Source organism: Athene noctua, chromosome 22 (genome assembly GCF_965140245.1).
Source record: "Athene noctua chromosome 22, bAthNoc1.hap1.1, whole genome shotgun sequence".
In the NCBI taxonomy this organism is placed as follows: domain Eukaryota; kingdom Metazoa; phylum Chordata; class Aves; order Strigiformes; family Strigidae; genus Athene; species Athene noctua.
Window position 1 is genome coordinate 5,714,393 of NC_134058.1, and position 20,615 is coordinate 5,735,007.

Below are 20,615 nucleotides of genomic sequence, written 5' to 3' on the forward strand. Positions count from 1 at the left end.
TGCCGAAGCCCACGGAACCCTGGCTGGGACAGAGACACACCCCACGCTGTCCCTCAAGCTGTGGCTGTCACCCTGAGACCAAGAAAGCTGATGTTCTTACCCCGCAGGTGACATCACACTGGCTGGAAACTAAAATTTAGGTGTTGTATACAAAATACTTGAGCATACAAGTGACAGACATCATTCTTGATAATTTTGCCTCCAGCTGCTCTCAGAAGGGAAATATAGCCAACCACCTGAACTGATGTAGAAAAAGACAAGTCAAATCCATGTCAACAAGAAACTTAGAGCCCCCCAATCAACCAACCAAAAAAACCTTAATCTGTTTCCCTGTCTCTTCCTAAGAAGTACTTAGAAATAAACAAGAACACTGTCAAAATGTTTACATTTTGGTGTAATTTATTGGCACAAAAATATTCAAATACAACATGGCATCTAAACATGGCTACTCTGTTGTATTTTGTGTGTGCATTATTTTTAATATGTTTAATTCATAAATCATAACTTTTATCTTCACCCTCATGTTTAATAACCATTATTTTCTGTTTCAAGTTATGACCAGTTCTCCCGTCTGCCTCCCATGGCAAGTACTAACTTTCCCTAGCTATTTCCCCATACTGCTTTTTAATCCATACACTGTGGGAAGCTCCCAAGTGGTATTTCATTTGTACCCTGCATCCAGTTTGCCACCGATCAATCCACCTAGAGGCACCTGACTTTGCTCAGCTCAAGGTCTTCAATTCCTGGATCTGCTCTAGGTCAGGATCAGTCTGAAACATGACTCCTGCACTAGTGTAATGAGTGGATATACAGTTTCCAATTTTGGGGCAAGAATCAAGTTTGAAAACAAGGTAACAGGATGAAACAATGGTAAAATTCTGCTTCTCTTCTCTTTCTTTCCAGTTATCCAGCTCACCCCCAAATGTAAATGAAGCCTCCTGCACAAATGCATTGAGCTCACTGCAGCCACACCAACAGGACTGACCAGGGCAATAATTAATCTGCAAATGACTTAATTACATTGCAAAGTAAGTCAAAACCCGTATATAGTTATTTTCAATGGATCACCAGTTCCCCAAAGACCAAGTGGAACCATAGACATCTGTGGTACAATCAGTCTTCACTGTCCTGGAAACCCAAATCAAGTGTTGTGTTTCAGACAGCTTGTGTTTTTCCAACAGCAGCTATACATTGGCTTAAACCAACTTTTAATATACAATAACTCTTTTCATTTACATTTCAAAATATTTGACAAAGGCTGTATTTCAGTCCAACGTTCAGTTTGTGTTTGTAGAAGAGCAAGTTTGGAGTGCAAAAGCCTCCAGAATAAAAGGCTGTGGATACTCTGGAATCTTCTGTTACCAGAAAGGACACCTACAGAAAACAAAGATATTGCAATAATGCTGACTTGCATATTGTTCAGAAGGACTGAGATTCCACACTAACTAGGTACCATTTTAGTACAGGAAAAAATGACAGGTGATTCCCATGCTTCTTTCCAGCTAACTAATGTTTAAAAATGGTAAAATGATCTATTTCCTTAAGCGCAGTCCAAAGTTAGCTAACTCTCAAAATGACACTGTCATCCTTTGTTTACTTTAGAACATGTGTGTCTTCACTGTAGCTGAAATCGCTGACCACCACATGCCGTATTTCAAATGCTTAAAATGTTGAGGCTGATTGCAGCTTGAATGTTCTAAAATCCCTGTCACTATTATAGTGACTGACTTAGAGGACTTTCTGGGATTGCTGTCATCAGCTTGCAAAACTTACCAGAGCAGATGCAGCATGCGGTAAGGCTCCTACATATAACTGACTACACAAGTGACATTTTCCTTATCTGCTCAGAGGAGAATTTTGCAAGGTTAGATGAAGGACAAACTCACCATCCAATGTAGCACTGGCACAGATTCTCATGAGAAGTAGCTTGTTTAATGAGCAACTCTACTTGTGTGGGTACATCAAGAGTTTCATCATGAGAGAAGTCTCGACCTTTGAAATTAAAGGACAAAAAAAATCATAAATGGAAGTCACAAGTCATACAGCATAACTTGCTTCTGGGTAGCAAGTTAAGGATTAATGTGACTTTTAACTATCCTTCCCTTACAGTATATAAAATAGAAAATTTTCCAAACATGGAGAACCTTTAAGGCATACAGAGTCCAGAATTCTGTTTCCATTATTATTATGGTTTCTTCCTTTTATCTTCTCCAAATAAGGGATAAACCAACAATAGACAGCTTTCCAGTAGCTGGAATCCTGGTCCTAATCCTTTCAAGTACAGTATTTGGCAGGTGGGTGGTAGTTTCTTATAAACTTTAAGAGCATAAAATTTTGCAACTAAATGCTGCTAACAATAAAGCCAGGACAGTAGAAATCCAGCTTCCACTAACAAGCTAAGACATGCACAATACGAAGTCTGTACTTTTCAAATCTTTGTAGCTAAATGCAGGCACCAGTACTTAGGTGTTAGACAAAACCAGGAAAATGGCCTCATCCGCTTAATCAGAATATGTTAAATTCAAGGATTAACAGAAAATACAAACACTAAAAGTAGTGCTGATACATCTGATCAGATTTTATGTTTATCTTACATAAACATTAAAACATGCTCACCAGTGAGCTTATCTCGAACCCTGTTGATGATTTGAATTGCCTTCTTATTTAGAGCTTCTGGCTTCACTAGACCATCTCCTACTAAAAGAAAGAAGTAGAAAAGAGAATTAGGATTTCATCTGAACAATAAAAACATTTGTACCGCTGTTACATCTGCCCTTCCCACACACCACAAATACCATTTTGAGAGCAAACCAAACCAGATATCAGTACATTTTCTGTCACCCTTTTTTTCTGGGGGGGTGTGGGGGGGCAGTGTGGGGGGTGTGTGGAGTTGAGAACATGGGTAATTATATTCCTCATTTATGCTGACAAGGAACTTATCTGTCCCATCTCATGTAACTGTATCTGGATCACGATGAAATTTTCTAATCTAAGAATAAATTTTTGCATCAGTGTAGAAACAACAATGAAGCTTACTGAAGGAATGGATGGATTCAGGCACTGTGGTCCCTGTTTTCTTATGGGCTGTCTCACCCAATTCCACACTGTCCAACATCTCTGTTGAAAAAAATCATGAAAACATAAAAAGCATAAATGTGAAGTTGAAAAGCAGATGAAATAATATTCTTCTGGAAACATTAGCACAACTGTTAATCAGTTCATTTGAAGAGCATATTTGACTGTGACCAAGTGTAGCACACATCTCTTACTAATAGAGGCATATCACAGGAGCAAACACTGTTCTTCCCCTGTTAATATACTGAAAGACCTGAGAACACTTCTATACAAAACGTTCCTAAAAGTTGTAACTGAAAGATATTTTGAGATGACATACAAATTAACTCAAATTACAATCAAATAAGTATGCTTCTTTGTAGAGCTCTCCATATGAAATACTGTCCCTGTTCTGCAGTTCAACAGCAAACAACTGCTAAGATCCAACGCAAAGCTCTCAAAAGTCAGTCAGGTGACTACTTGCCAGGTTTTGCACACTAATATTTGGTAGTTAAGTAAATAAATATCACGAATCAATTATACAAACTGATGTAATCTGAAGTATCTGCTCCAGAAGGGTGTTAATGTAACTGTAAAGGAGCATCTGCTTTTTGAGCTAAAGTACTGAACTTGCTACTTTCAGTCCTAAAGCTGTTTATCTGTCTGCTTTTGAGGACCAAAACTATTTACCCAGTCTTGTGCACTGCTAAAAAAAATGCTCCAAACATTCGTGACATACACCATCTTTTCTACTCACCTACTGACTGACTAGCTGAGTAGGAGTCTGTTCTTGTTCGTGAGCGCTTATTGCCCTTTGTATTTGCTGCAAGAAAGTAAGGAGTTGAGAAGTATGAACTGGAGTTTCAGTGTTTCATAGCAAATTTGCCCACAAATAATATAGATTTGACTGCCTTTCTCCTTCTCCAGATTTTGTCACCTGAAAAGAGCTTCCAATCTCCTGATGACAATTAATACAAACCCAACCCAAATAATTTTGCTTGTAGCTTAGTTCTGTGTCTGTCTTTAAGGGCAAAAGGTTTTTAGCCACTGTGATAATCTCACATTACAATCCCTAAAACCCCATGGGCACAGAAATAGCATGTGCAAACCAACAATTTCATCAGATCGTCTTCAAACATACATTAGATTTCAGGTTCTTATATTTCTTGCACAAAATCAGACTGATTACTCTCTTGCTGTCCTTGTTTTATCATCAGAATCACTTACTGTCCATCAGCCGCCAGTTCAATAACGGATCATACACAAAGGCTTCAAGCACAGCCATGACACTATCCTTATGTTCACGCAGGACTTCCATCACTGTGTGACAGGTGATTCTGTAATTACCATCGAGGCCTGTCACCTTCAGAAGAGAAAGAAGTGAATCAACCATGCTGCCTTGTTCACGATGCAACTCTAACCCTAACATTCAGGGAGCAGGAAGTGGCTTGTGCTTTGAACTGGAATCACTATGCTTTGTTCATTAAGGGAACAAGATAGATGTTCATTACAAACTAAGAAGCTCTCTTCTGCCATTAAGGTGATCTTTGGGAAGTATCATGCTGTTGGCTGTGTCTGGTTGATGCAAATAGCTATTTGAAATGAGGAAACTAAGGAAGGCCTAAAAAAACTGGAGGAACTTTGGGCTTTTATTCATCAATTAAAAAGTTGCTTTCCACTGTTATGCGTTGTAAAGATTACAGGAGATATTTTAACTTACAGAAAATGCAGCTGAAATATTAACCTCTGGTTCTTAAAGAGTGGAGAGGTTTAGTCACAACAGAAAATACAGGAAAAACTGAGAAATGGATGCCATTTTCCCTAGGAACAATCCCCTTCATATTAAAGAGGGAATGCTTACCTCCATAGCGTTTGTCAGCATCCTTGTTAACCTAAATGGAATCTTCTCAGGGAACTTTTCTCTTGTCATTGCAACCTAAATATATGATGATGGAGAATTAGTAAATTAATAGCTGACTTATTATTTAAGAGTTAATAATTATTGGGCTTTTTTTGTTACAGTTTTGAAGGTTGTATTTCAAATAGGAAATAAAGTAATCGCTTTATGTTCCTCAGTTTCCACAAATTTTTGGCAGAGGCTAGACAATTAACTTGGTAACAGGAAGACTCAGGCATGTGCCCAGTTGGTAGTTTAAGTAACACAGCAGCTTAAACTGCTTCCAGACATTTTATGAAAAAGTGATGTTAGCACTTCTTTCCTTGTTCCAGTGGTCTGCTAATCCCCAAGACATGCCTCTGAGATAAAGTATCTATTATTTTCATCTTGCCTGTAGGTAAACTGAAGCCCAAAAGAGAGCCAAAGGTCTTGCCCAGGATCACACTCCAAGGTCAGTTTGTCCTGTCTTATAGATTAATTTCTTAATTTTCATCAGAAAATGCGAAATATTACAGAAAATCTAACGTCCAAATACAAAGATTTACCTCAAAACAGTCCCCAAAGTCGATATGCAGGATCTTTCCACTCAGTCTGTCTAACATCAGATTGGAGGGGTGTCTTTGATGAAGGAGTAGGAGAAAAAACAGGGTGACAGACCATTATAAAAACCCAAAGTAAATCACAGCAGCTCCAGTCTGAAATGATATTTATCTTCATGAACAAGAACAGCCAGTGACAGCTTGCTTGTCTGAGATCTTCAATCTCAGGATGAACAGAATAGCTTCCTGACAGTGCATCTATCACATTATTTTTGTAATTACCTCTCAGGAGTTAGAGATCTTCTCACCTTGGAAGATAAACAACCTATCAGACCAGAACCATCAGTACATTTCTTGGATATGAACATTTATTTTTCAGTTAGAATAAATTTTTCTACTTTTTTAATGTTTTCTCATTTTTTCAGTATAGCAAAATGTAATGAATTATGCTACAGGTGAAGTAATGCAAATTGGATTACGACCAGATAGCAGAGAATCAATAGAGACTAGGAAAACCACAGTGGTGCTATTCATGCTGAGTTGTTCCAATTTTGATTTAATTCAATTTTCAAAGGTTTATAATTTCATTATAAAGACCTTTAAGTTCAGGAATAAAAGCTTTTGTAAGGAAAACATTAGAGGGTTTATCTGGTTTTGCATTAAAGACCTTAAACCTAAAATATATTGTCTTCAAAAGTATTTTGGAAGTTACGATGTCCCCTTTTGACAGTAAGCCATATACTAAATCAAACATTTGTTCATTTTATTTTCTTTCATTATTCGCTCAATCCACTTGGATCGTACATACTTCTCTCCAGAATGTGTCTGCATTGCAGATCAGAAAAAGCACCACGTTAAGTAGTAGTTAAACCAACATTAACTTTAAACTGTTTTAAATCTAGGGCAGTCTTTAGGGAGCATTTATGGGGACTTCATGTGTGTCTGACAACTGCTGTGAACATACATAGCATTAGAGGTTCCTGCTTCACAGCGTAAATATCCACCAGGCAAAACAGTATGCAAAATTAGTGTAACTGAACCCATCTGGAGGGAGAATTAGAAGACTTCTGCCAATAAATACTTCCTGGATTTCTTTTTGCTACTTCAGGGAACAAGAACTGGTGCTTGATCATGGTGCTTCTTTCCTCCCCAAAAAGCTGGATATACATGTACAGTCCTAACAGACTTTGCAAAAAAAATTACCCTCGTATGCATAAAGCACACACAAGCCCACAGATTGGGGCAAAAGTCAACAACATTTCTGTTTCATAGAATGGATGGAGAAAGATTTCCCATTCAGAGAGCAAAAAAAGGACAACATTAGAATTTGTGGTCCTTGATGTAATTTTCTGTGTATTCCTCTGAAAACAGAAGAAACTCTTATTTGTACTCAAGATACACAAACCCCACATCTCATGCCTTCAGTGCTGAAAACAACAGCAGCACAATTAGGTCCCGAAAGATGGTATCGTTACAACTCAGCACTAACCACAATGAACGATGGTATCGTAAGAAGAGATCCAAAGAATTAACCGGTAGGCCTATACAGTCTGTGCTTTTATTTAAAAGAAACCTTTACAATTTCTCTTACCTGTCCCCAAGGCCCAAAATGTACCCAACCATTGACATCACTGCTAGTGAACGAGTGTAGTTTGTTCTTCTGTCAAACCACACCTACAAGTGGAGACGAAACAGAAAAAAGTCAGGCAGGCATATTGTATGTTTCAGCTCGTATTTTAATTTATACATTAACTACTTGCATTTTGCACAAAGTGATATGCTTAAGTTCAATACACTCCATAGCCTGAGGGCATTCAGACATCCTGTGGCCTTGAATCAGATGTCTAAGCCATTAAGAGAATTAAGAGGCTCCTGCTTTTCTCTCCCCATGCAAAGTATATGGAGCTTCAGTTTCCAGTCTTGAGCTTTGGACTCTTTTTGGACTCTTTTGGACTGCACTCTGTCAGCCACTGTAATGTGAGTCTTTTAAGGCCCTTGTGAAGGGATGCATGTGTGGATACACACTCTGCAGTGATTCTTCTGGAGATTATGATGAGTGAACACCACCTCTCACTCATCCTGCAGGAAAGGTAATTCCACATTATGGCAATTGCCAGACATAAGCCATTACATCTGCTGAACTCACCTCTGAGCTTGGACTTTTCAACCACAGCAGTTTGGCAAGGTCATCACCAGCTGTGTTATTGACAGCATGTTCAAATACTTCTACTTTCTGCATCAGAGTCAGGTGGTCATAATCTGGAGCCATCTATAATTGAGAAGTGACACTCAACAACTTCAAGAAAACCACCTCCAGTAATCCCTAGTTGTACTATGAGAAACATGATAGCAGCAAATAATTTCAGATAAAGTTTATATTGAAATTATTTGTAGACTGACAGTATGTTCCCAATCACAGCAAGATGACCATCCAACAGTGAAGAATTCATTTTAAATGGGATAGCGAATGATTTAGTATTCACAAAGTAGTCCATAACCACATTTACAGTACTGTGAAGGTAAATGTTTCATAAATCATTATCCAAATAAGTCTTCTGGGTTGGCACACGCTTTCCTTTTAGTGTTTAGTTTCTCCAGTCTGTCTAATTTTGGCCCCGTTGCTTAGACACAACGTTTGGAAATGCCAGCAGCATGGCATCTTGTATAAGGCACATCACAGTCACACAAAATTCCAAACATATTTTAGTCACCAGATGGTAACAACTTGTGGTTGCTGCTAAAACAGGAAAGGGGAAACAAATAAATGTATGGCCAATTTTACCTCTTAGAGCATTTTATAACTCTTATCTGATGTTTTTACATTTTTTACTGGTGCCAGTAACAATCAGAAAACGGGCAAAGGAAGAACAAGCTGCGCACCATTATTTTTCGCTAAGACATGGGAGTCCTAAAAGAATGTATTAAAAACTCTGCCAGCTTTTGCCCTTTACCCTCAGCATGATGCGATGTTCAATGTTGAGCAGAATCTTTTTCTTCTCTCTGTAGTCTCGGATGAGTGCATGCAGTGTGTCACAGTGAGGGACCCAGCCAATCAAGCCTGAATTTGTAGACAGTGGAATAACAGCATATCTCTGGATGCTACAGGAAACAATGGAGAATCAGAGCTCAAATTGTTGCATGTTGTGAATTAATGCATTTCGAGATGCTTAAAACAACTACTATTAAATCTGATTCTGATCCCAATCATCTCTTCAGTAGTTGCTCTGTTTTTCTTTTTTTCAAACAGACCTGAACCATCCATTTGGACAGATCGCTGCCAGACAATCTACACACATTCCCAAAGCTTATGTGGTTTTCACTGAAAGACTGCTTTCAGAAGGTACATGTTATGTCACCCACAATGATCTATTATTTGCACATGACATTTGAAATGTTCATTCTTGAAAGACACTATAGAATTGCAGTTGGTGACTATTCACCAAGCTACTTAGTGACTATAATAAAAAAATCCTTGACAAAATCTCCACTTCTCGGGCTCTTAAGGCAATGCTCAATGCCTATCTTGAAATAGGCATTGCCTCAAAGACCATAATTATTTACAAGATGGGAATTCAATTAAATAAAACAAAAAATGCCCTCAGGATACATTTCCTACAAGTTTGAATTCTATGAATGCTTTTTTCTTTCTCTTTTTTAATTAACTCAGTTCCAAGATTCACCGTTTCCTCACAAACCAGCTGGCTGTGCCAAGATTTACTTGGAAATGGAACCTGTGTAGGGTGTCACTGTGCATAAACACATTCAGTGATTATCCACAGCACATACCTGAGGTTTTTACGAAGAGAAGTTGGATCATTTGCTAGCAGAGTGTTGACCAACCCAAAAAGCTGCATCACTCTTTCATCTTGGCGAAGGTCTTCATGACCTTTCAGAAGGAATACAAACTCATGCCCATTGCTTCCTGCGAAAAATTAATACACAGAAGTTTACTCTTGCTGAACAAGCAGACAAGAGCAAATAAATAATACACCCAAGAACTGGAATGTTGAGGCAAGTCAGACTGACCAGACCACTAAGAAATACCTCACCTGAAAGGAAATGTTGGAAGGGTTTTACTTGGTAAGTATGCGGTTTGACCTAAAAAGTAACAACTGTTTAAATACTAGGCTAGCTAAGTGAAAACTGCTCTCTCTTACCCATTAACGTTAACTTCCTGGGCCGCTGCTTGGAGGTGATGACCTGCAGGGAGGGTGCAATGGACTGAATGCGTATGATGGGCTGGTTGGGATCGTATGTTCCTGGCACTGCCAATTCCAGGTCCCGGCACATTAAGAGTTTTGGTGACACGTACTGTAGTTCCAAAGAAGTGAGCTACCAAAAACAAAAGAAATACAATCCCCCAGAATTTCAGTTAAATCTCACTGAAACATCCGGAGAGTTCATGCTGTCGAGGGACCTAGAACAGTTCAGTCAGTCAACACTTCAGATGCTTGCAGGAAGTGCTGCATAAGCAGCAAACCTTCAGCAAATCATATGCAAGTGTTTCTGGAATACTCATTTTGAATGGTTGTGAATAACCAGAAAACATGAAACAAAGACTGGTATTGACAACTTGCACTGCAAAACCCACAACAGAACTGTACCTCTCCCCCCACCTGAGGCAGCTGCTTTGAGATACGCCGGAACACATGGTAATACAGATCCCAGGCCTGAGTTAGGTCTTTGACATTTCCTGATTTCATGTACTTCCTGCACCATTCCTGAGCTTCCATTAGGTCTCTGCCATAGGCCTAGGGAGGAAGTGAAAAACAACAGAAGAAAAGCATTTCTACAGACTGTAGTGGAACAGGTGGTGTAATGTCTACAAAGAACATCACAGCCTATTTTCAAACTGCATTACAAATACTTGATCTCACATTTTTATAGCGTATCAGAATTAAAGATCCAGCAATTCCTGGATCCAAGACATGCACCAAGTTTATTGGATAACATTGCTCACAGACAGACTTCATGAAAGGAGGCAACAGGATGAATAGGATCACCCTTTAACAGTAGGCTCACAAGCTCAAATTAATTCCTTCTGCTGGCTTGAGAGAGGTCACCTCTACCATCTGTGCTAGTGGTTACTGTGAAGCAAAGCAGACTAGAGGTAGAAAAATTAACTGCAGAGCAGTTGTATGTTTTCCAGACCCTATCAGACACCCAGACAATATATGACTCCTGGGCAATCTGTACTACCCTGATCCCTATAGAACTATAGTCACCAAAAGTGATACAGGTCTGAAGATAAATGTCAATAATAAAGTCTGCAACTAATGTAATGAGTCCCAAGAGATTTACTCTTTGTGTTAGACTGCAAAGGTCCTTGTAACACATCCGGGCCTGTGGCCGTCCTGCTTGTTTTTAAGGACATGCAGAAGATTATGCTGTTGGCTGTTTGCTGATACCTGATTGAAGGATGTCTCTTTTAAAGTCTGAGGCCCACGTTCCATCATTGCATGGAGTGGTTCCAGCACCTCAAACATTCCCTTCACGTTCCTTTCTCCAAAATACAGACGAGATGCTTCTTCTAACCCTTCATGCCACATCTCATGCCATAGGATGGCTACACGGATTAGCTCTTCACTCACCTGTTTTACGACAGAAGAAAAGATTAAACTCTCACAGAAAAAACACTATGACTGTATACTAACTTACAAATGCAAAACTACTTTCTTCTCTAACGATTATGAAATATTTGTTGCTGGCAGCTAGAGGGAGCCACAAGAACTCCCACAGTTCTGTTACACTTTTTTCTGCAAGAAGCTGAGAACAGGCTATTTGTTGCCTTTGACATTTTTAAAATATTTGTGTAGCTTGGCCTAAAAGCTTTATTTTTCATTTATTCATAATAAATACTAGCAAATGAATTAAGCTACCATGCTACACTCGGTAAGGTTTTTTTCCACTTTTCATTAAGCAAAATTATCTCTTTATGGAACAATGATTCTTCATTTATTTCTGCTCTAAATTTATTCATAAGGAGACACAAGAACTCAGTGTTTGAACGTTTGGGTCCTTTTTAAATTAAAGCACTGTCTTAAAATTATACTAATTCTGTAACTTCTACCAATTGAAAAACAACCAAAATAATTGTACTTGAACAAAATTAACAATGAATATAATTTTGTGTTATTATATCTGTGGTACATCCATTCCTGAGACATGAAACACTTTATGGTACACTAAGTACTCACCATCATTGCCTGCTGCACCAAAGTGTTACTGTGCTCACACATGTTTTTGAGGATTTTATTTGCAGCATTGTGGCGAGCAGTGGTTGTAGATTTAGAGGCCACAGTCAAAGGATAGATCAAAGCCTACAAGGGACAACCAGTAATATTTTAGAACCACACAGAATTGCTACACAAACTGAAGGATTAGAAAAGCATTAATAAATAGCAGCCTTAGGGCTAGACAAGAGAAAGCAAGCTTGCTTCTGGAAAGACGTGATAGGAATTCAGTATTCAAAGTCTTCCAGTCTGAAAAGCTTACAAGACTAATTCACTGAGTAGCAGAATGGTCTTGAGAGCCTTTATCAAACTGAAAGAATAGAAAACTGTTTTTAACATTTTGTGATTTTGCACACTGTAGGAAGAAATTCAGCTAAAATGTCTGTGAGGTAGCTTCTTAGTAGTCACTTAATGAGATTTAAGAAGGTGATTTGCACTACCCAGTATTCTATTAGATGGAGAGAACCTCCCCTGTTGCATGGCTCATCCACCTTTTCTTTTCATTTTAGGTGAACAGTGCTAAGGTGAAAGAAGCAGCAGCAGAAATAGCCCCCATCCTCACTATCCTCACTTGTGACTTCCAGTGCAGGCATGTAGATTAGGTGAAATGGAACCCAGGAAATGCCTTAATTGGCTATCAGTCTATGGAAATTCCTCCTCTAAGCCAAAGCTTACCTGGGGATGGTACCGCCCAATATCTGTGAGGAGCTGATGAATGAGACGTCCTACTAATGGTCGAGGGGTATCAATTCTTGCAATGAGCTGAGGGATAACCTAGTAGTAAAGTAAACATCCGTGTCATCTCATGTGTTTAGTTCACAAGCTGTTCTGCCCTCTACGACAGACCTCACAGTCTCTAAAGGAGACAGAGAGGCCCACCGCTCATTTTTGAGATGGGCAGAGGATAACACAAAGTTTCAAACAGTGTTAGAAAAGCAGAACAGCCCAGTGAGATCACAAGTGTTCTGTGCAAAACTGTCAGAGGATCCTTTTAAGGAAAGAGAAAGATGTGTCTTGAAATGTAATTCTCAAATAAGTAGTAAAGCCTTTTTTAATATATTTACAACAGTCATTCTATAAAGCAATCCTGAAATAGACTGTCTGTACTACATCAAAGCAGCACAATAGTGTTTCATAGTTGATCACCACTGTGTGCATGTCATCTTCAATTTTAAAATTTTCATTCTCTCTCATTCTTATAAACTAACCTGGAGATAAATACAAAAATGCATGCAAGAATGTTTCTCATGTCTTGTTCAAGACGCTTGTTAAATCAGTTACAAATTGTACTGCACACTGCTCTCACCACTCACCTACAGAGGATTGTTTAGCAAAGGATCATCATGGATATCACGTAACAAATCTCCAAGCTCCCCCCAGAACTGAGATTTGTCTTAGCCCTTTGTGTTCCTTACCTGCAGCCAAGTGTCTATTTGAATTGCTTTGACTCCTTCTACCAAAGCCTCATTCACATCAGGCCAGTGACCATAGTCAAACCACAGAGTAAGGACTCTGAAAAGGATAAATACATTCATTAGCAATGAAACAAAAAACCCCATTCCAACCAAATACCTTTAGATCCATTTACAACTCTTCTTCCCAGAACCCAGAGAGAATAGGATAAGGGCTAATCTACCTAACATAAATTAGCTTGGACTGAAGCATTCACTTAGCTTAACCATAACAAAAAGAGCAAAACCAGGTTCTACCTAATCTTAAACTATGTGCCCTTATCAGCTGGATTTCATTTACTATGAGCTTCATCATGTACCTTAGCGTGTCCTGTAGGTTGTTTCCTCGGGACAGAGATATGGATCGGAAGAAACCCTGGACAGCAGGGACCGTGTACATCAAGAGGGTCTTCGATAAATCCTTTTGGAATGAAAATTGCTGCATTAGTTCTACACAAGTGCATCAGTCCACATGAATTCTAAACTTAAGGGGAAAAGGGGGAGAAATATGTGGAAGCATAGATCTAATCCACATTATAGTTGACTTCTATCCATACTCCTCACAGGACGTGTTGCTCCTGGAATTTATGTTTTGCTTGACTACATATAGGCCTTTCAGCCTGGCAGGGAACATACTGTGAAGTATTTTTATACTTCAGTTTGTCGGCAAAACCAGGGACATCAAAGCAGCATAAAAACTACAGCCCTACTATAACTGTTAAGTAAAAGATTCCTCACAGTCTTTCATGAAGGGCTTAAGCAGCAAGACTTGCCAATGCACACTGTATCATATAAGATACCCACCCATGCCTTTGCTTTAGGTCACAGCTAACTTAGGATCGTTTGCATTCAATTAGTCCTCTTCCCTCAAGACTGAGTTAACCTGAACTTCCTCACTTTTGCTGTAAGGTATGAGCGCATATATATATATATATCCACATATATATATAAACACACAGAGACAGCTTCCACAAGCCAGGTATGCATAATAGTTTGCTCCCCACTGTAACATTTTCCTGTGTCTAAGCAACAAGTACAACATCAACAGAGAAGAAGGGTACCTCAGTGACTTTCTTCTGCACTGGAGATGGGATGGGGCTGTTCTCTGTGCTCTCAGCATCACTCTCACTATTGCTGCCCTCTGTGTTAGCACTGGTGATGCTGGCTCCGCTGGCATGACGTAGTTTCTTCTTCTCATCTCTGGCCTGGTTTTGATGTTTGTAGTGAAGCACTGCTTCAAAGTTCATCACTGCCCAGGCATGCCAGGCCTGCCAGCAAGAGAGAACAAAAACCAGAAGGAAGATGAATCTTTTCTGCAACTTGTACTTTCTAATTATTAGAGATAGTAATCCAACCTTTCTGAGTCTGTGGACAACAGTAGTAAGTAATACCCTGCAGACAACACAATGTTTTGCTTCCTCTAATCACTTGTAGTTTGAACTGTCTTATTATCTTAAAGATCATCATGGTGAGTTCTTGGCCAGGAGCTCCCTGTTGGATACTAAGGCAAAGGAGCTCTGTAGCAAAAATTGAAGTCAGATTCCATTCACATACACCTTTATTTTTCAAAGCTTAAAATGAAGATTAATGTGTTAGGACTAAGAGAGGTACAATGGGAAGAAATACAGGAGATGGCTGCACCAGAGAAGATCTAGCACCAAATATTAATTGAAATTTCAGAACCCTGAAAGCAAAGGCTCTTTGGAGAATTATCAACAAGGCTCCTTTCCTAGTTCAAGTATGCTGAGTGAGAACAAGTTAAATTTTTCTCCATTTAGATTATCCTTTCTCCTTTACTGTTAACTGACAGGAGAGAAAGCCCCAAAAGCAAGAATAGAAGCTGAACTGTGGCCTAGTTTTACCAGGCAGATAAAGATTCTAAACAAGAATCTCATGGTTGTCTTGGGTTGCTTTCTCTGGTTTTAGTTCTACGCACAGTAACAAGGCAGATAGTTATAGAAGATCTTCCTATGAACACCTTCCTTTCCTGAAGCATGGGATGTGGTCAGATTTACTGATCTCTCTGCAATGGTTCCTGGAACCTTTTCTTTACTGACCTTGTACCAGTTGCGATCATGCTCTGTTGCAGCACTGTAGTATTGCAAGACTTTGGGGATGGTACTCTCATTGATGCCTTGTAGGTTCAGCTGCCACTCACCCAGTTTGAGGAAACACCTGGTTAAGCAAAGGGATTATTGACTCAGACCTAGAATCAAAATGAAGCCTGCTGGATTAAGGGGCAGACTTCTTATCTGAAGTTTGAAAGACTTTTCACGTAGCAAACCCACTCAGTCAGCCTCTTCTGCAGACTGGAAGTATACACTTAAGGTTCAAAACAGCTACATCCTGCTTGTAAGTTAATGGCTCAACTTTTAGAGGGAAAGGTGAGGGTCAAGCTGTGTTCCTCATTTATATCAGTTATAAAAAAAGTAGGAACTAGCTAACAGTAACGTCAAAAGACTTCATCAGGATTGATAAAATGCACACAGCATATGTGCTGGCTAGCTATACTTATCACCATACGAACTGCCCTTCTGGAGAGAACATTGCGACAGACAAACAGTGGAAACACAGAGCAACTGCTCTTCCCCCAAGCCAGAACCCCATTAAGTCATCCCCTCCCAGAGGAAAGGAAAAACAACATATTTTTACTGCAGCAGGGTGGGGCTGTGAAGGTTTGTGCAAAGCTTAGTACTTTGCTCCCTCATCAGGCTTTAAATACCACAGTTACACAGCTTTCCTTTCTACATTTTGAGTTGTCCAGAAAGCATTGTGCAAGAAAAATATTGTGCACAACTCATTACTAATTTGTGCACCATGGTAGTGACTCTGAAAAAAATAAGACAGTGTTATCAAATTCCCATTCTTATAAAAGCAAATTAAGTCATATCTCCCTTTAAAAAAAGCCAACCTTCAACAGTAAACACTATGCAATTTCTTCTTTAAATTGGAAACAAGAGATCTGGCACCTCCAGATCCATAGAGGAAAACAGAGTTGTGTTTTTAATGCAGCAATATTTTAAGAGACCGCCACATGCTTGGCACCTATTGCCCAAAGCGCTGCTGCTGTATTAAAGGCACACGCTGCCAAGCACGGATGTGCCAGGCATGTGGGAAGTGTTTCCTTCCTATTGACTGGATCTCCTGAAAACCAAAGAAATAACCATGCTGAGAGCTCTCCTTTCTGCCAGCGAGCCAGAGTGCTGGAAAAATACAACCAGCCGCCAGCGACAAATACAAGCTTGTTCTTGTGACACATTAGCATAAACATTTACTGAAAATTATATGATAGATAGGAATGGAATACCAAAAGGGTCTCCACCAGTTAAGTGAGAAATCCTCTGTTCCTTTCAATCAAAGCATGGGCCTTGCCTGAAATACGTCATCTACATGGACCCTGCAACCTCAGGAAAGACATCAGTGTCACTATATAGCTACAGGGTGTGCAAGGACCAGGGGCTGACCGTGCCATGAGCTTGTGGAGCTCCTGCTTGTGCTGCTGGTCCTCCGTTGCAATAGCGTGCTGCGCCTGCTGCTGCATTGTCTGCACGAAGTGCTGCATGTGCTGGAACGCATCAATCTGTAAGTGGATGATGGTTTCAGTAAGGATCACAGGGGTTAAATACAACTTCATAAGAGAGGAAGACAATGTGGAAATAAGTTTCACTGAAAGCAAAAATATTTTGTTTTCTTTCAAAGCTTTTTAGCCATTTACATCTCTTCTCAAATCAGTTTATACTCTACATGCGTAGCACCAAATAAATGAAGAGGTTAGAGATTCTTGATGTTGCAGTAATCTGGCCACTGAATTGCTACACTGAGGAACAAAGAAGTGCATCCTTCCAATGCTACACATACCTTCATGTCATACATACAGCCAAAGCATGACTGACTAGAATATCTGACCATAATATAAGCTAACATCGCGCTTTGATGGGCAAGAACTCTGGCAAAGCAACAAGTCACCTGCACAAAAAGAAAACTTCAGCAGCAGAGAATGTCCTGTTACTGCTCATACAGAGTGAGATTCTAGCAATGAGAGAGAGATGTTTCATTTGCAATTGAGCATACACATTGAAGACAGGCAATTCCAACAATCAAGCAAATGTTCATCGCTTGCAAACTCTACCTGACCCAGTCACTACCATAATAGACAGGATCACAAATCCAGAGAAGCCTGTCTATAATATGCTATGGCCTGAAAAAATAACAATTTGAGAAAGTAATGCCTGAAGGAAAACTTGCAGCTTCCTGATCTGACCTCCTAACCCCTTAGTTTTGGCTAGGCTTACAGTACACATCATGGGACATAAACTTTGAGTTGTTTCAGTAAATTAAAGTCTAGATTTCTCCTAAGGTTAAGAAGTAAAAATGTACATTGCTCCTTTGCCAGCAGATTACATAAGGCAGTAGTGCTAAAGCAACTTGCACTATCAAATTTTGAGGATTCTTTTTGAAAGTCCTTGGTAAGAATTATGGGGTAAGAAACCCCAAAATTAAAGATTTAAGAAAAGAAGTATGCACACTTCACTGGAAACAATTAGAGTAAAGCTCTTGCAATCTGCAAGGTCATTTCAGGTCAGAAACTGCAGAATATGCTATTAAGAGTTCAATTTACTTCTGTTCCATTTACAGGAATGAGCTGCTTCAGAGCGAGACAAGAATCACCTGAGCAGAAATGCCTCATCTATCCCATTCAAATGTCAGCATGCACAAGTCAATCGTAAGGAAAAATGGTATTAGCCCAGGGTGAAATAAAACAAAGTATCACACTATTAACATTAATGGGGGGCATTCCACAGCTTGTAACCCAGATACTTGGTTAGAAGGCGGCAGGGGGGGAAATAACAATCTTATAAATAGTTATGCTGTTATGCCAGACATTCGCCAAAACTAGGCAAAAAGATATTGCTGAAAAATTATGAGCCACTCTCATATCTAGACACACCCAACAATCTGCTCTTCAGTGTCGATTAATACTGAAAACTGATCATCATAAACTGACTGGCAGAGCACTTAAGACTGAAAGCTCTAAGTTCAACAATTGAATTCCTAAGTTTGTATGCAGTCTTGTTATGGTATGTCTGGAGCATGCAGCTGCTGGCAAAGGTCCTTGTTAGAAGAAATGCAGTAGGGTTTACTTATTCATCTTTTTATCTCTTGTTTAAGAAGAGATTGTTGTGCAGCTCTGCAAGTGCTATGTGGCTGGTTTCCACATAGATGCTAGTTTTTTTCCTGCTTGATCTGGCAACTGCCAAAATGGTGGTAAGGAAAACATTTTAGGTCAACCAGGCAACCTTCAACTCCTCAGCTATAAAAAAAGGTCATTTCCTATCATACCAGCCTACCTCAGTAGCTGATTACTTAGGATAGCAAATCAAGTGAACACACAGCTATAGAAAACTCTGGTCTACAGACACCACTAGGTATAGCTGTGTATAACTAAGTATTATTTAGCTGATGATAGTCACTCAAACAGGACATACGGATACACCCAACCACGCGATGCTCCTGGTACCAGGAAAATTCTCTAAACTCTTTCAGTGTTTGGTATAAACAAACACTTAAGTCTCACTCCAGACTGCAAACTCTATCATACCCCAACAGCTTCTGCCACAGAGCTGCACCTTTAACCATGAATTTCAAAAATAAACATCTGTTTTTCGAGTGCCACAAAGGACTGAATCATTGAGTCAGCCCTTCCAGCAGAAGAGTGCTCAGAGAAAGAGCTGAGACTTGCATGCAGGTCTAGGATTAGTGTTGCCTTGGGTAAAGTACTTCTCCCTCAGCACTGGAAACAACACCCAGTTTTAATGTGTTAGAAAGAAGAAAAACAGAAGTCCCTAGGCACAGAGCTTAGGTACTATATTTAAATAAGAAAGCATTCAACGAGCAAGAGGAGATGATTCTAAGCACATCTGTTCCTCCTCATCTTTGCTGCTTTTCTAATCTTTTCGTGCCTTCACAGGCTCCACATATTCTTGCATCAATTTATTTTAGATACATTCTCTTCCCCCATCCCCTTAATCTTTGTGCCTTCTTTATTTCGTTTTCTACAACTGCACCAGTTTACTGCATCTTTTCTATTTCTTTATCACAGGTCAAACACAGAAAAGTCCACTTTCAAAGAGGCAGGTAGAGAAGACCCATATCTTGGATCATTTACTGAAGAAAGTAAGAAACTGTTACACCATTTTACAAAGCAAACAGAACAGGGCCTCAGCAGCAGCTCCTTCTGTTTTTTAAATTCAAATAAAAAATAGTTAGGTCATGGCAATGTTCCCATAGCAATGGCTCTGCTCCAGTGCTGGCAATCCCAACGACAGGAAAAATAAAAAAGATGTGGCAGAATATGAGAATAAATGGAGGCTTTAATGTATATTAAAAAAAAGGTAAGTTATCCAGTCTGGAGCTTATTGGATTTGATTATGTAAATTCTCCCTGTGTTGCAATGTCAAAAACATTCACCCTAGGCTCTTTGGGGCCAAATCGTTCCCGTGACAAAACCCTATGTACTTTTCAGCTGTCTTTCAGATAGAAATTCTCAATTATGTCCTTACTAAAAGTCAGTTCTGCTCAGCAACTAAGTACAAACTGTTCAGGATATTTTTCTAAAACTGGTAATAAAAAAGCATTACTCTTTCAGCATGTAACCCTCTCCAGGTACAGTGTGGAGACCTGGCAATCAGAACAGTGGACAAAAAGCCAAGTACCAAGCCTACACAGTAAAATCCTGGTGAGGGCAGAAGAGCTACTACTGACCATTAATCTTGGCTGCATCCCTTAGGTACCTGATACTGGTTTAGCAAAAATAATCTTTCCACGTAGGAAATAAAATTAGAGCCAGGCCTCCTCTGTCACTACGGAGTTTTAAAGGTAAATTTCAAAAGCTTATCTTCTGAATAACAATAAGGAAAGGGATTTTAGGTGAGCAAAAAGAAAACCTTCAGTCTTGACTTTGTACCGTGCGGATTATGAAGAGCTAACGTGCATGCCACCACACAAAGCTTGAGCAATGAAACGTGAAGTACTATGTTCTTATGTACCTTACGGGCGCTCTTCCACATGTGTTTCATGTACGCATAAGTCACTTGGGGATGTACTGTTGGCAGTGGGTGATCCAGCTGTCGAGATGGATCTACTCCCAAAAGCAGGACAAGTGTCTTATGGGCCAAAGCCTGGAGAAAGTTGCAAAGAGAACAAGCAGGTTAAAACAAGCTCATTCTTACCCCCATTTCATACTGGCTGCAGAATTGCCTGCCATGAAAAAACACCTCTGACCCTCCAGATAAAACACAGACATAGCAGCCTTATTACCACTCCCTGGACTCGTAAGAAAACCACATAATAAACCACATGTCTTCATTGAAATGAGAGCGTTAGATTCCCATTGCAGAAGCCAGCAGAGAGTGCGAAGTCTCTGTTTCAATTATTTTTGGTA

At 39.5% G+C, this 20,615-nt stretch overlaps 1 protein-coding gene across 3 annotated transcripts in view; it reads right to left on the minus strand.

The window, feature by feature from the left end:
* Nucleotides 1-387: 387 nt before the first annotated feature.
* MTOR (mechanistic target of rapamycin kinase) overlaps nucleotides 388-20,615 on the minus strand; it is a 66,779-nt gene continuing 46,551 nt past the window's right edge. For all 3 annotated transcript variants that reach the window (XM_074924604.1, XM_074924601.1, XM_074924603.1), the window contains 23 exons: nucleotides 20,221-20,352; nucleotides 16,639-16,754; nucleotides 15,232-15,349; nucleotides 14,236-14,442; nucleotides 13,495-13,595; nucleotides 13,139-13,235; nucleotides 12,399-12,497; nucleotides 11,688-11,810; nucleotides 10,899-11,081; nucleotides 10,107-10,241; nucleotides 9,648-9,822; nucleotides 9,277-9,412; nucleotides 8,442-8,589; nucleotides 7,637-7,759; nucleotides 7,082-7,164; nucleotides 5,497-5,569; nucleotides 4,916-4,990; nucleotides 4,282-4,417; nucleotides 3,812-3,877; nucleotides 3,037-3,117; nucleotides 2,617-2,697; nucleotides 1,887-1,992; nucleotides 388-1,374 (listed from right to left, as the gene is read on the minus strand). In XM_074924604.1, the coding sequence (XP_074780705.1) occupies nucleotides 1,359-1,374; nucleotides 1,887-1,992; nucleotides 2,617-2,697; nucleotides 3,037-3,117; nucleotides 3,812-3,877; nucleotides 4,282-4,417; nucleotides 4,916-4,990; nucleotides 5,497-5,569; nucleotides 7,082-7,164; nucleotides 7,637-7,759; nucleotides 8,442-8,589; nucleotides 9,277-9,412; nucleotides 9,648-9,822; nucleotides 10,107-10,241; nucleotides 10,899-11,081; nucleotides 11,688-11,810; nucleotides 12,399-12,497; nucleotides 13,139-13,235; nucleotides 13,495-13,595; nucleotides 14,236-14,442; nucleotides 15,232-15,349; nucleotides 16,639-16,754; nucleotides 20,221-20,352 (2,610 nt within the window). In that variant the 3' untranslated portion in view covers nucleotides 388-1,358. The remainder of the gene's footprint in view (nucleotides 1,375-1,886; nucleotides 1,993-2,616; nucleotides 2,698-3,036; nucleotides 3,118-3,811; nucleotides 3,878-4,281; nucleotides 4,418-4,915; nucleotides 4,991-5,496; nucleotides 5,570-7,081; nucleotides 7,165-7,636; nucleotides 7,760-8,441; nucleotides 8,590-9,276; nucleotides 9,413-9,647; nucleotides 9,823-10,106; nucleotides 10,242-10,898; nucleotides 11,082-11,687; nucleotides 11,811-12,398; nucleotides 12,498-13,138; nucleotides 13,236-13,494; nucleotides 13,596-14,235; nucleotides 14,443-15,231; nucleotides 15,350-16,638; nucleotides 16,755-20,220; nucleotides 20,353-20,615) is intronic.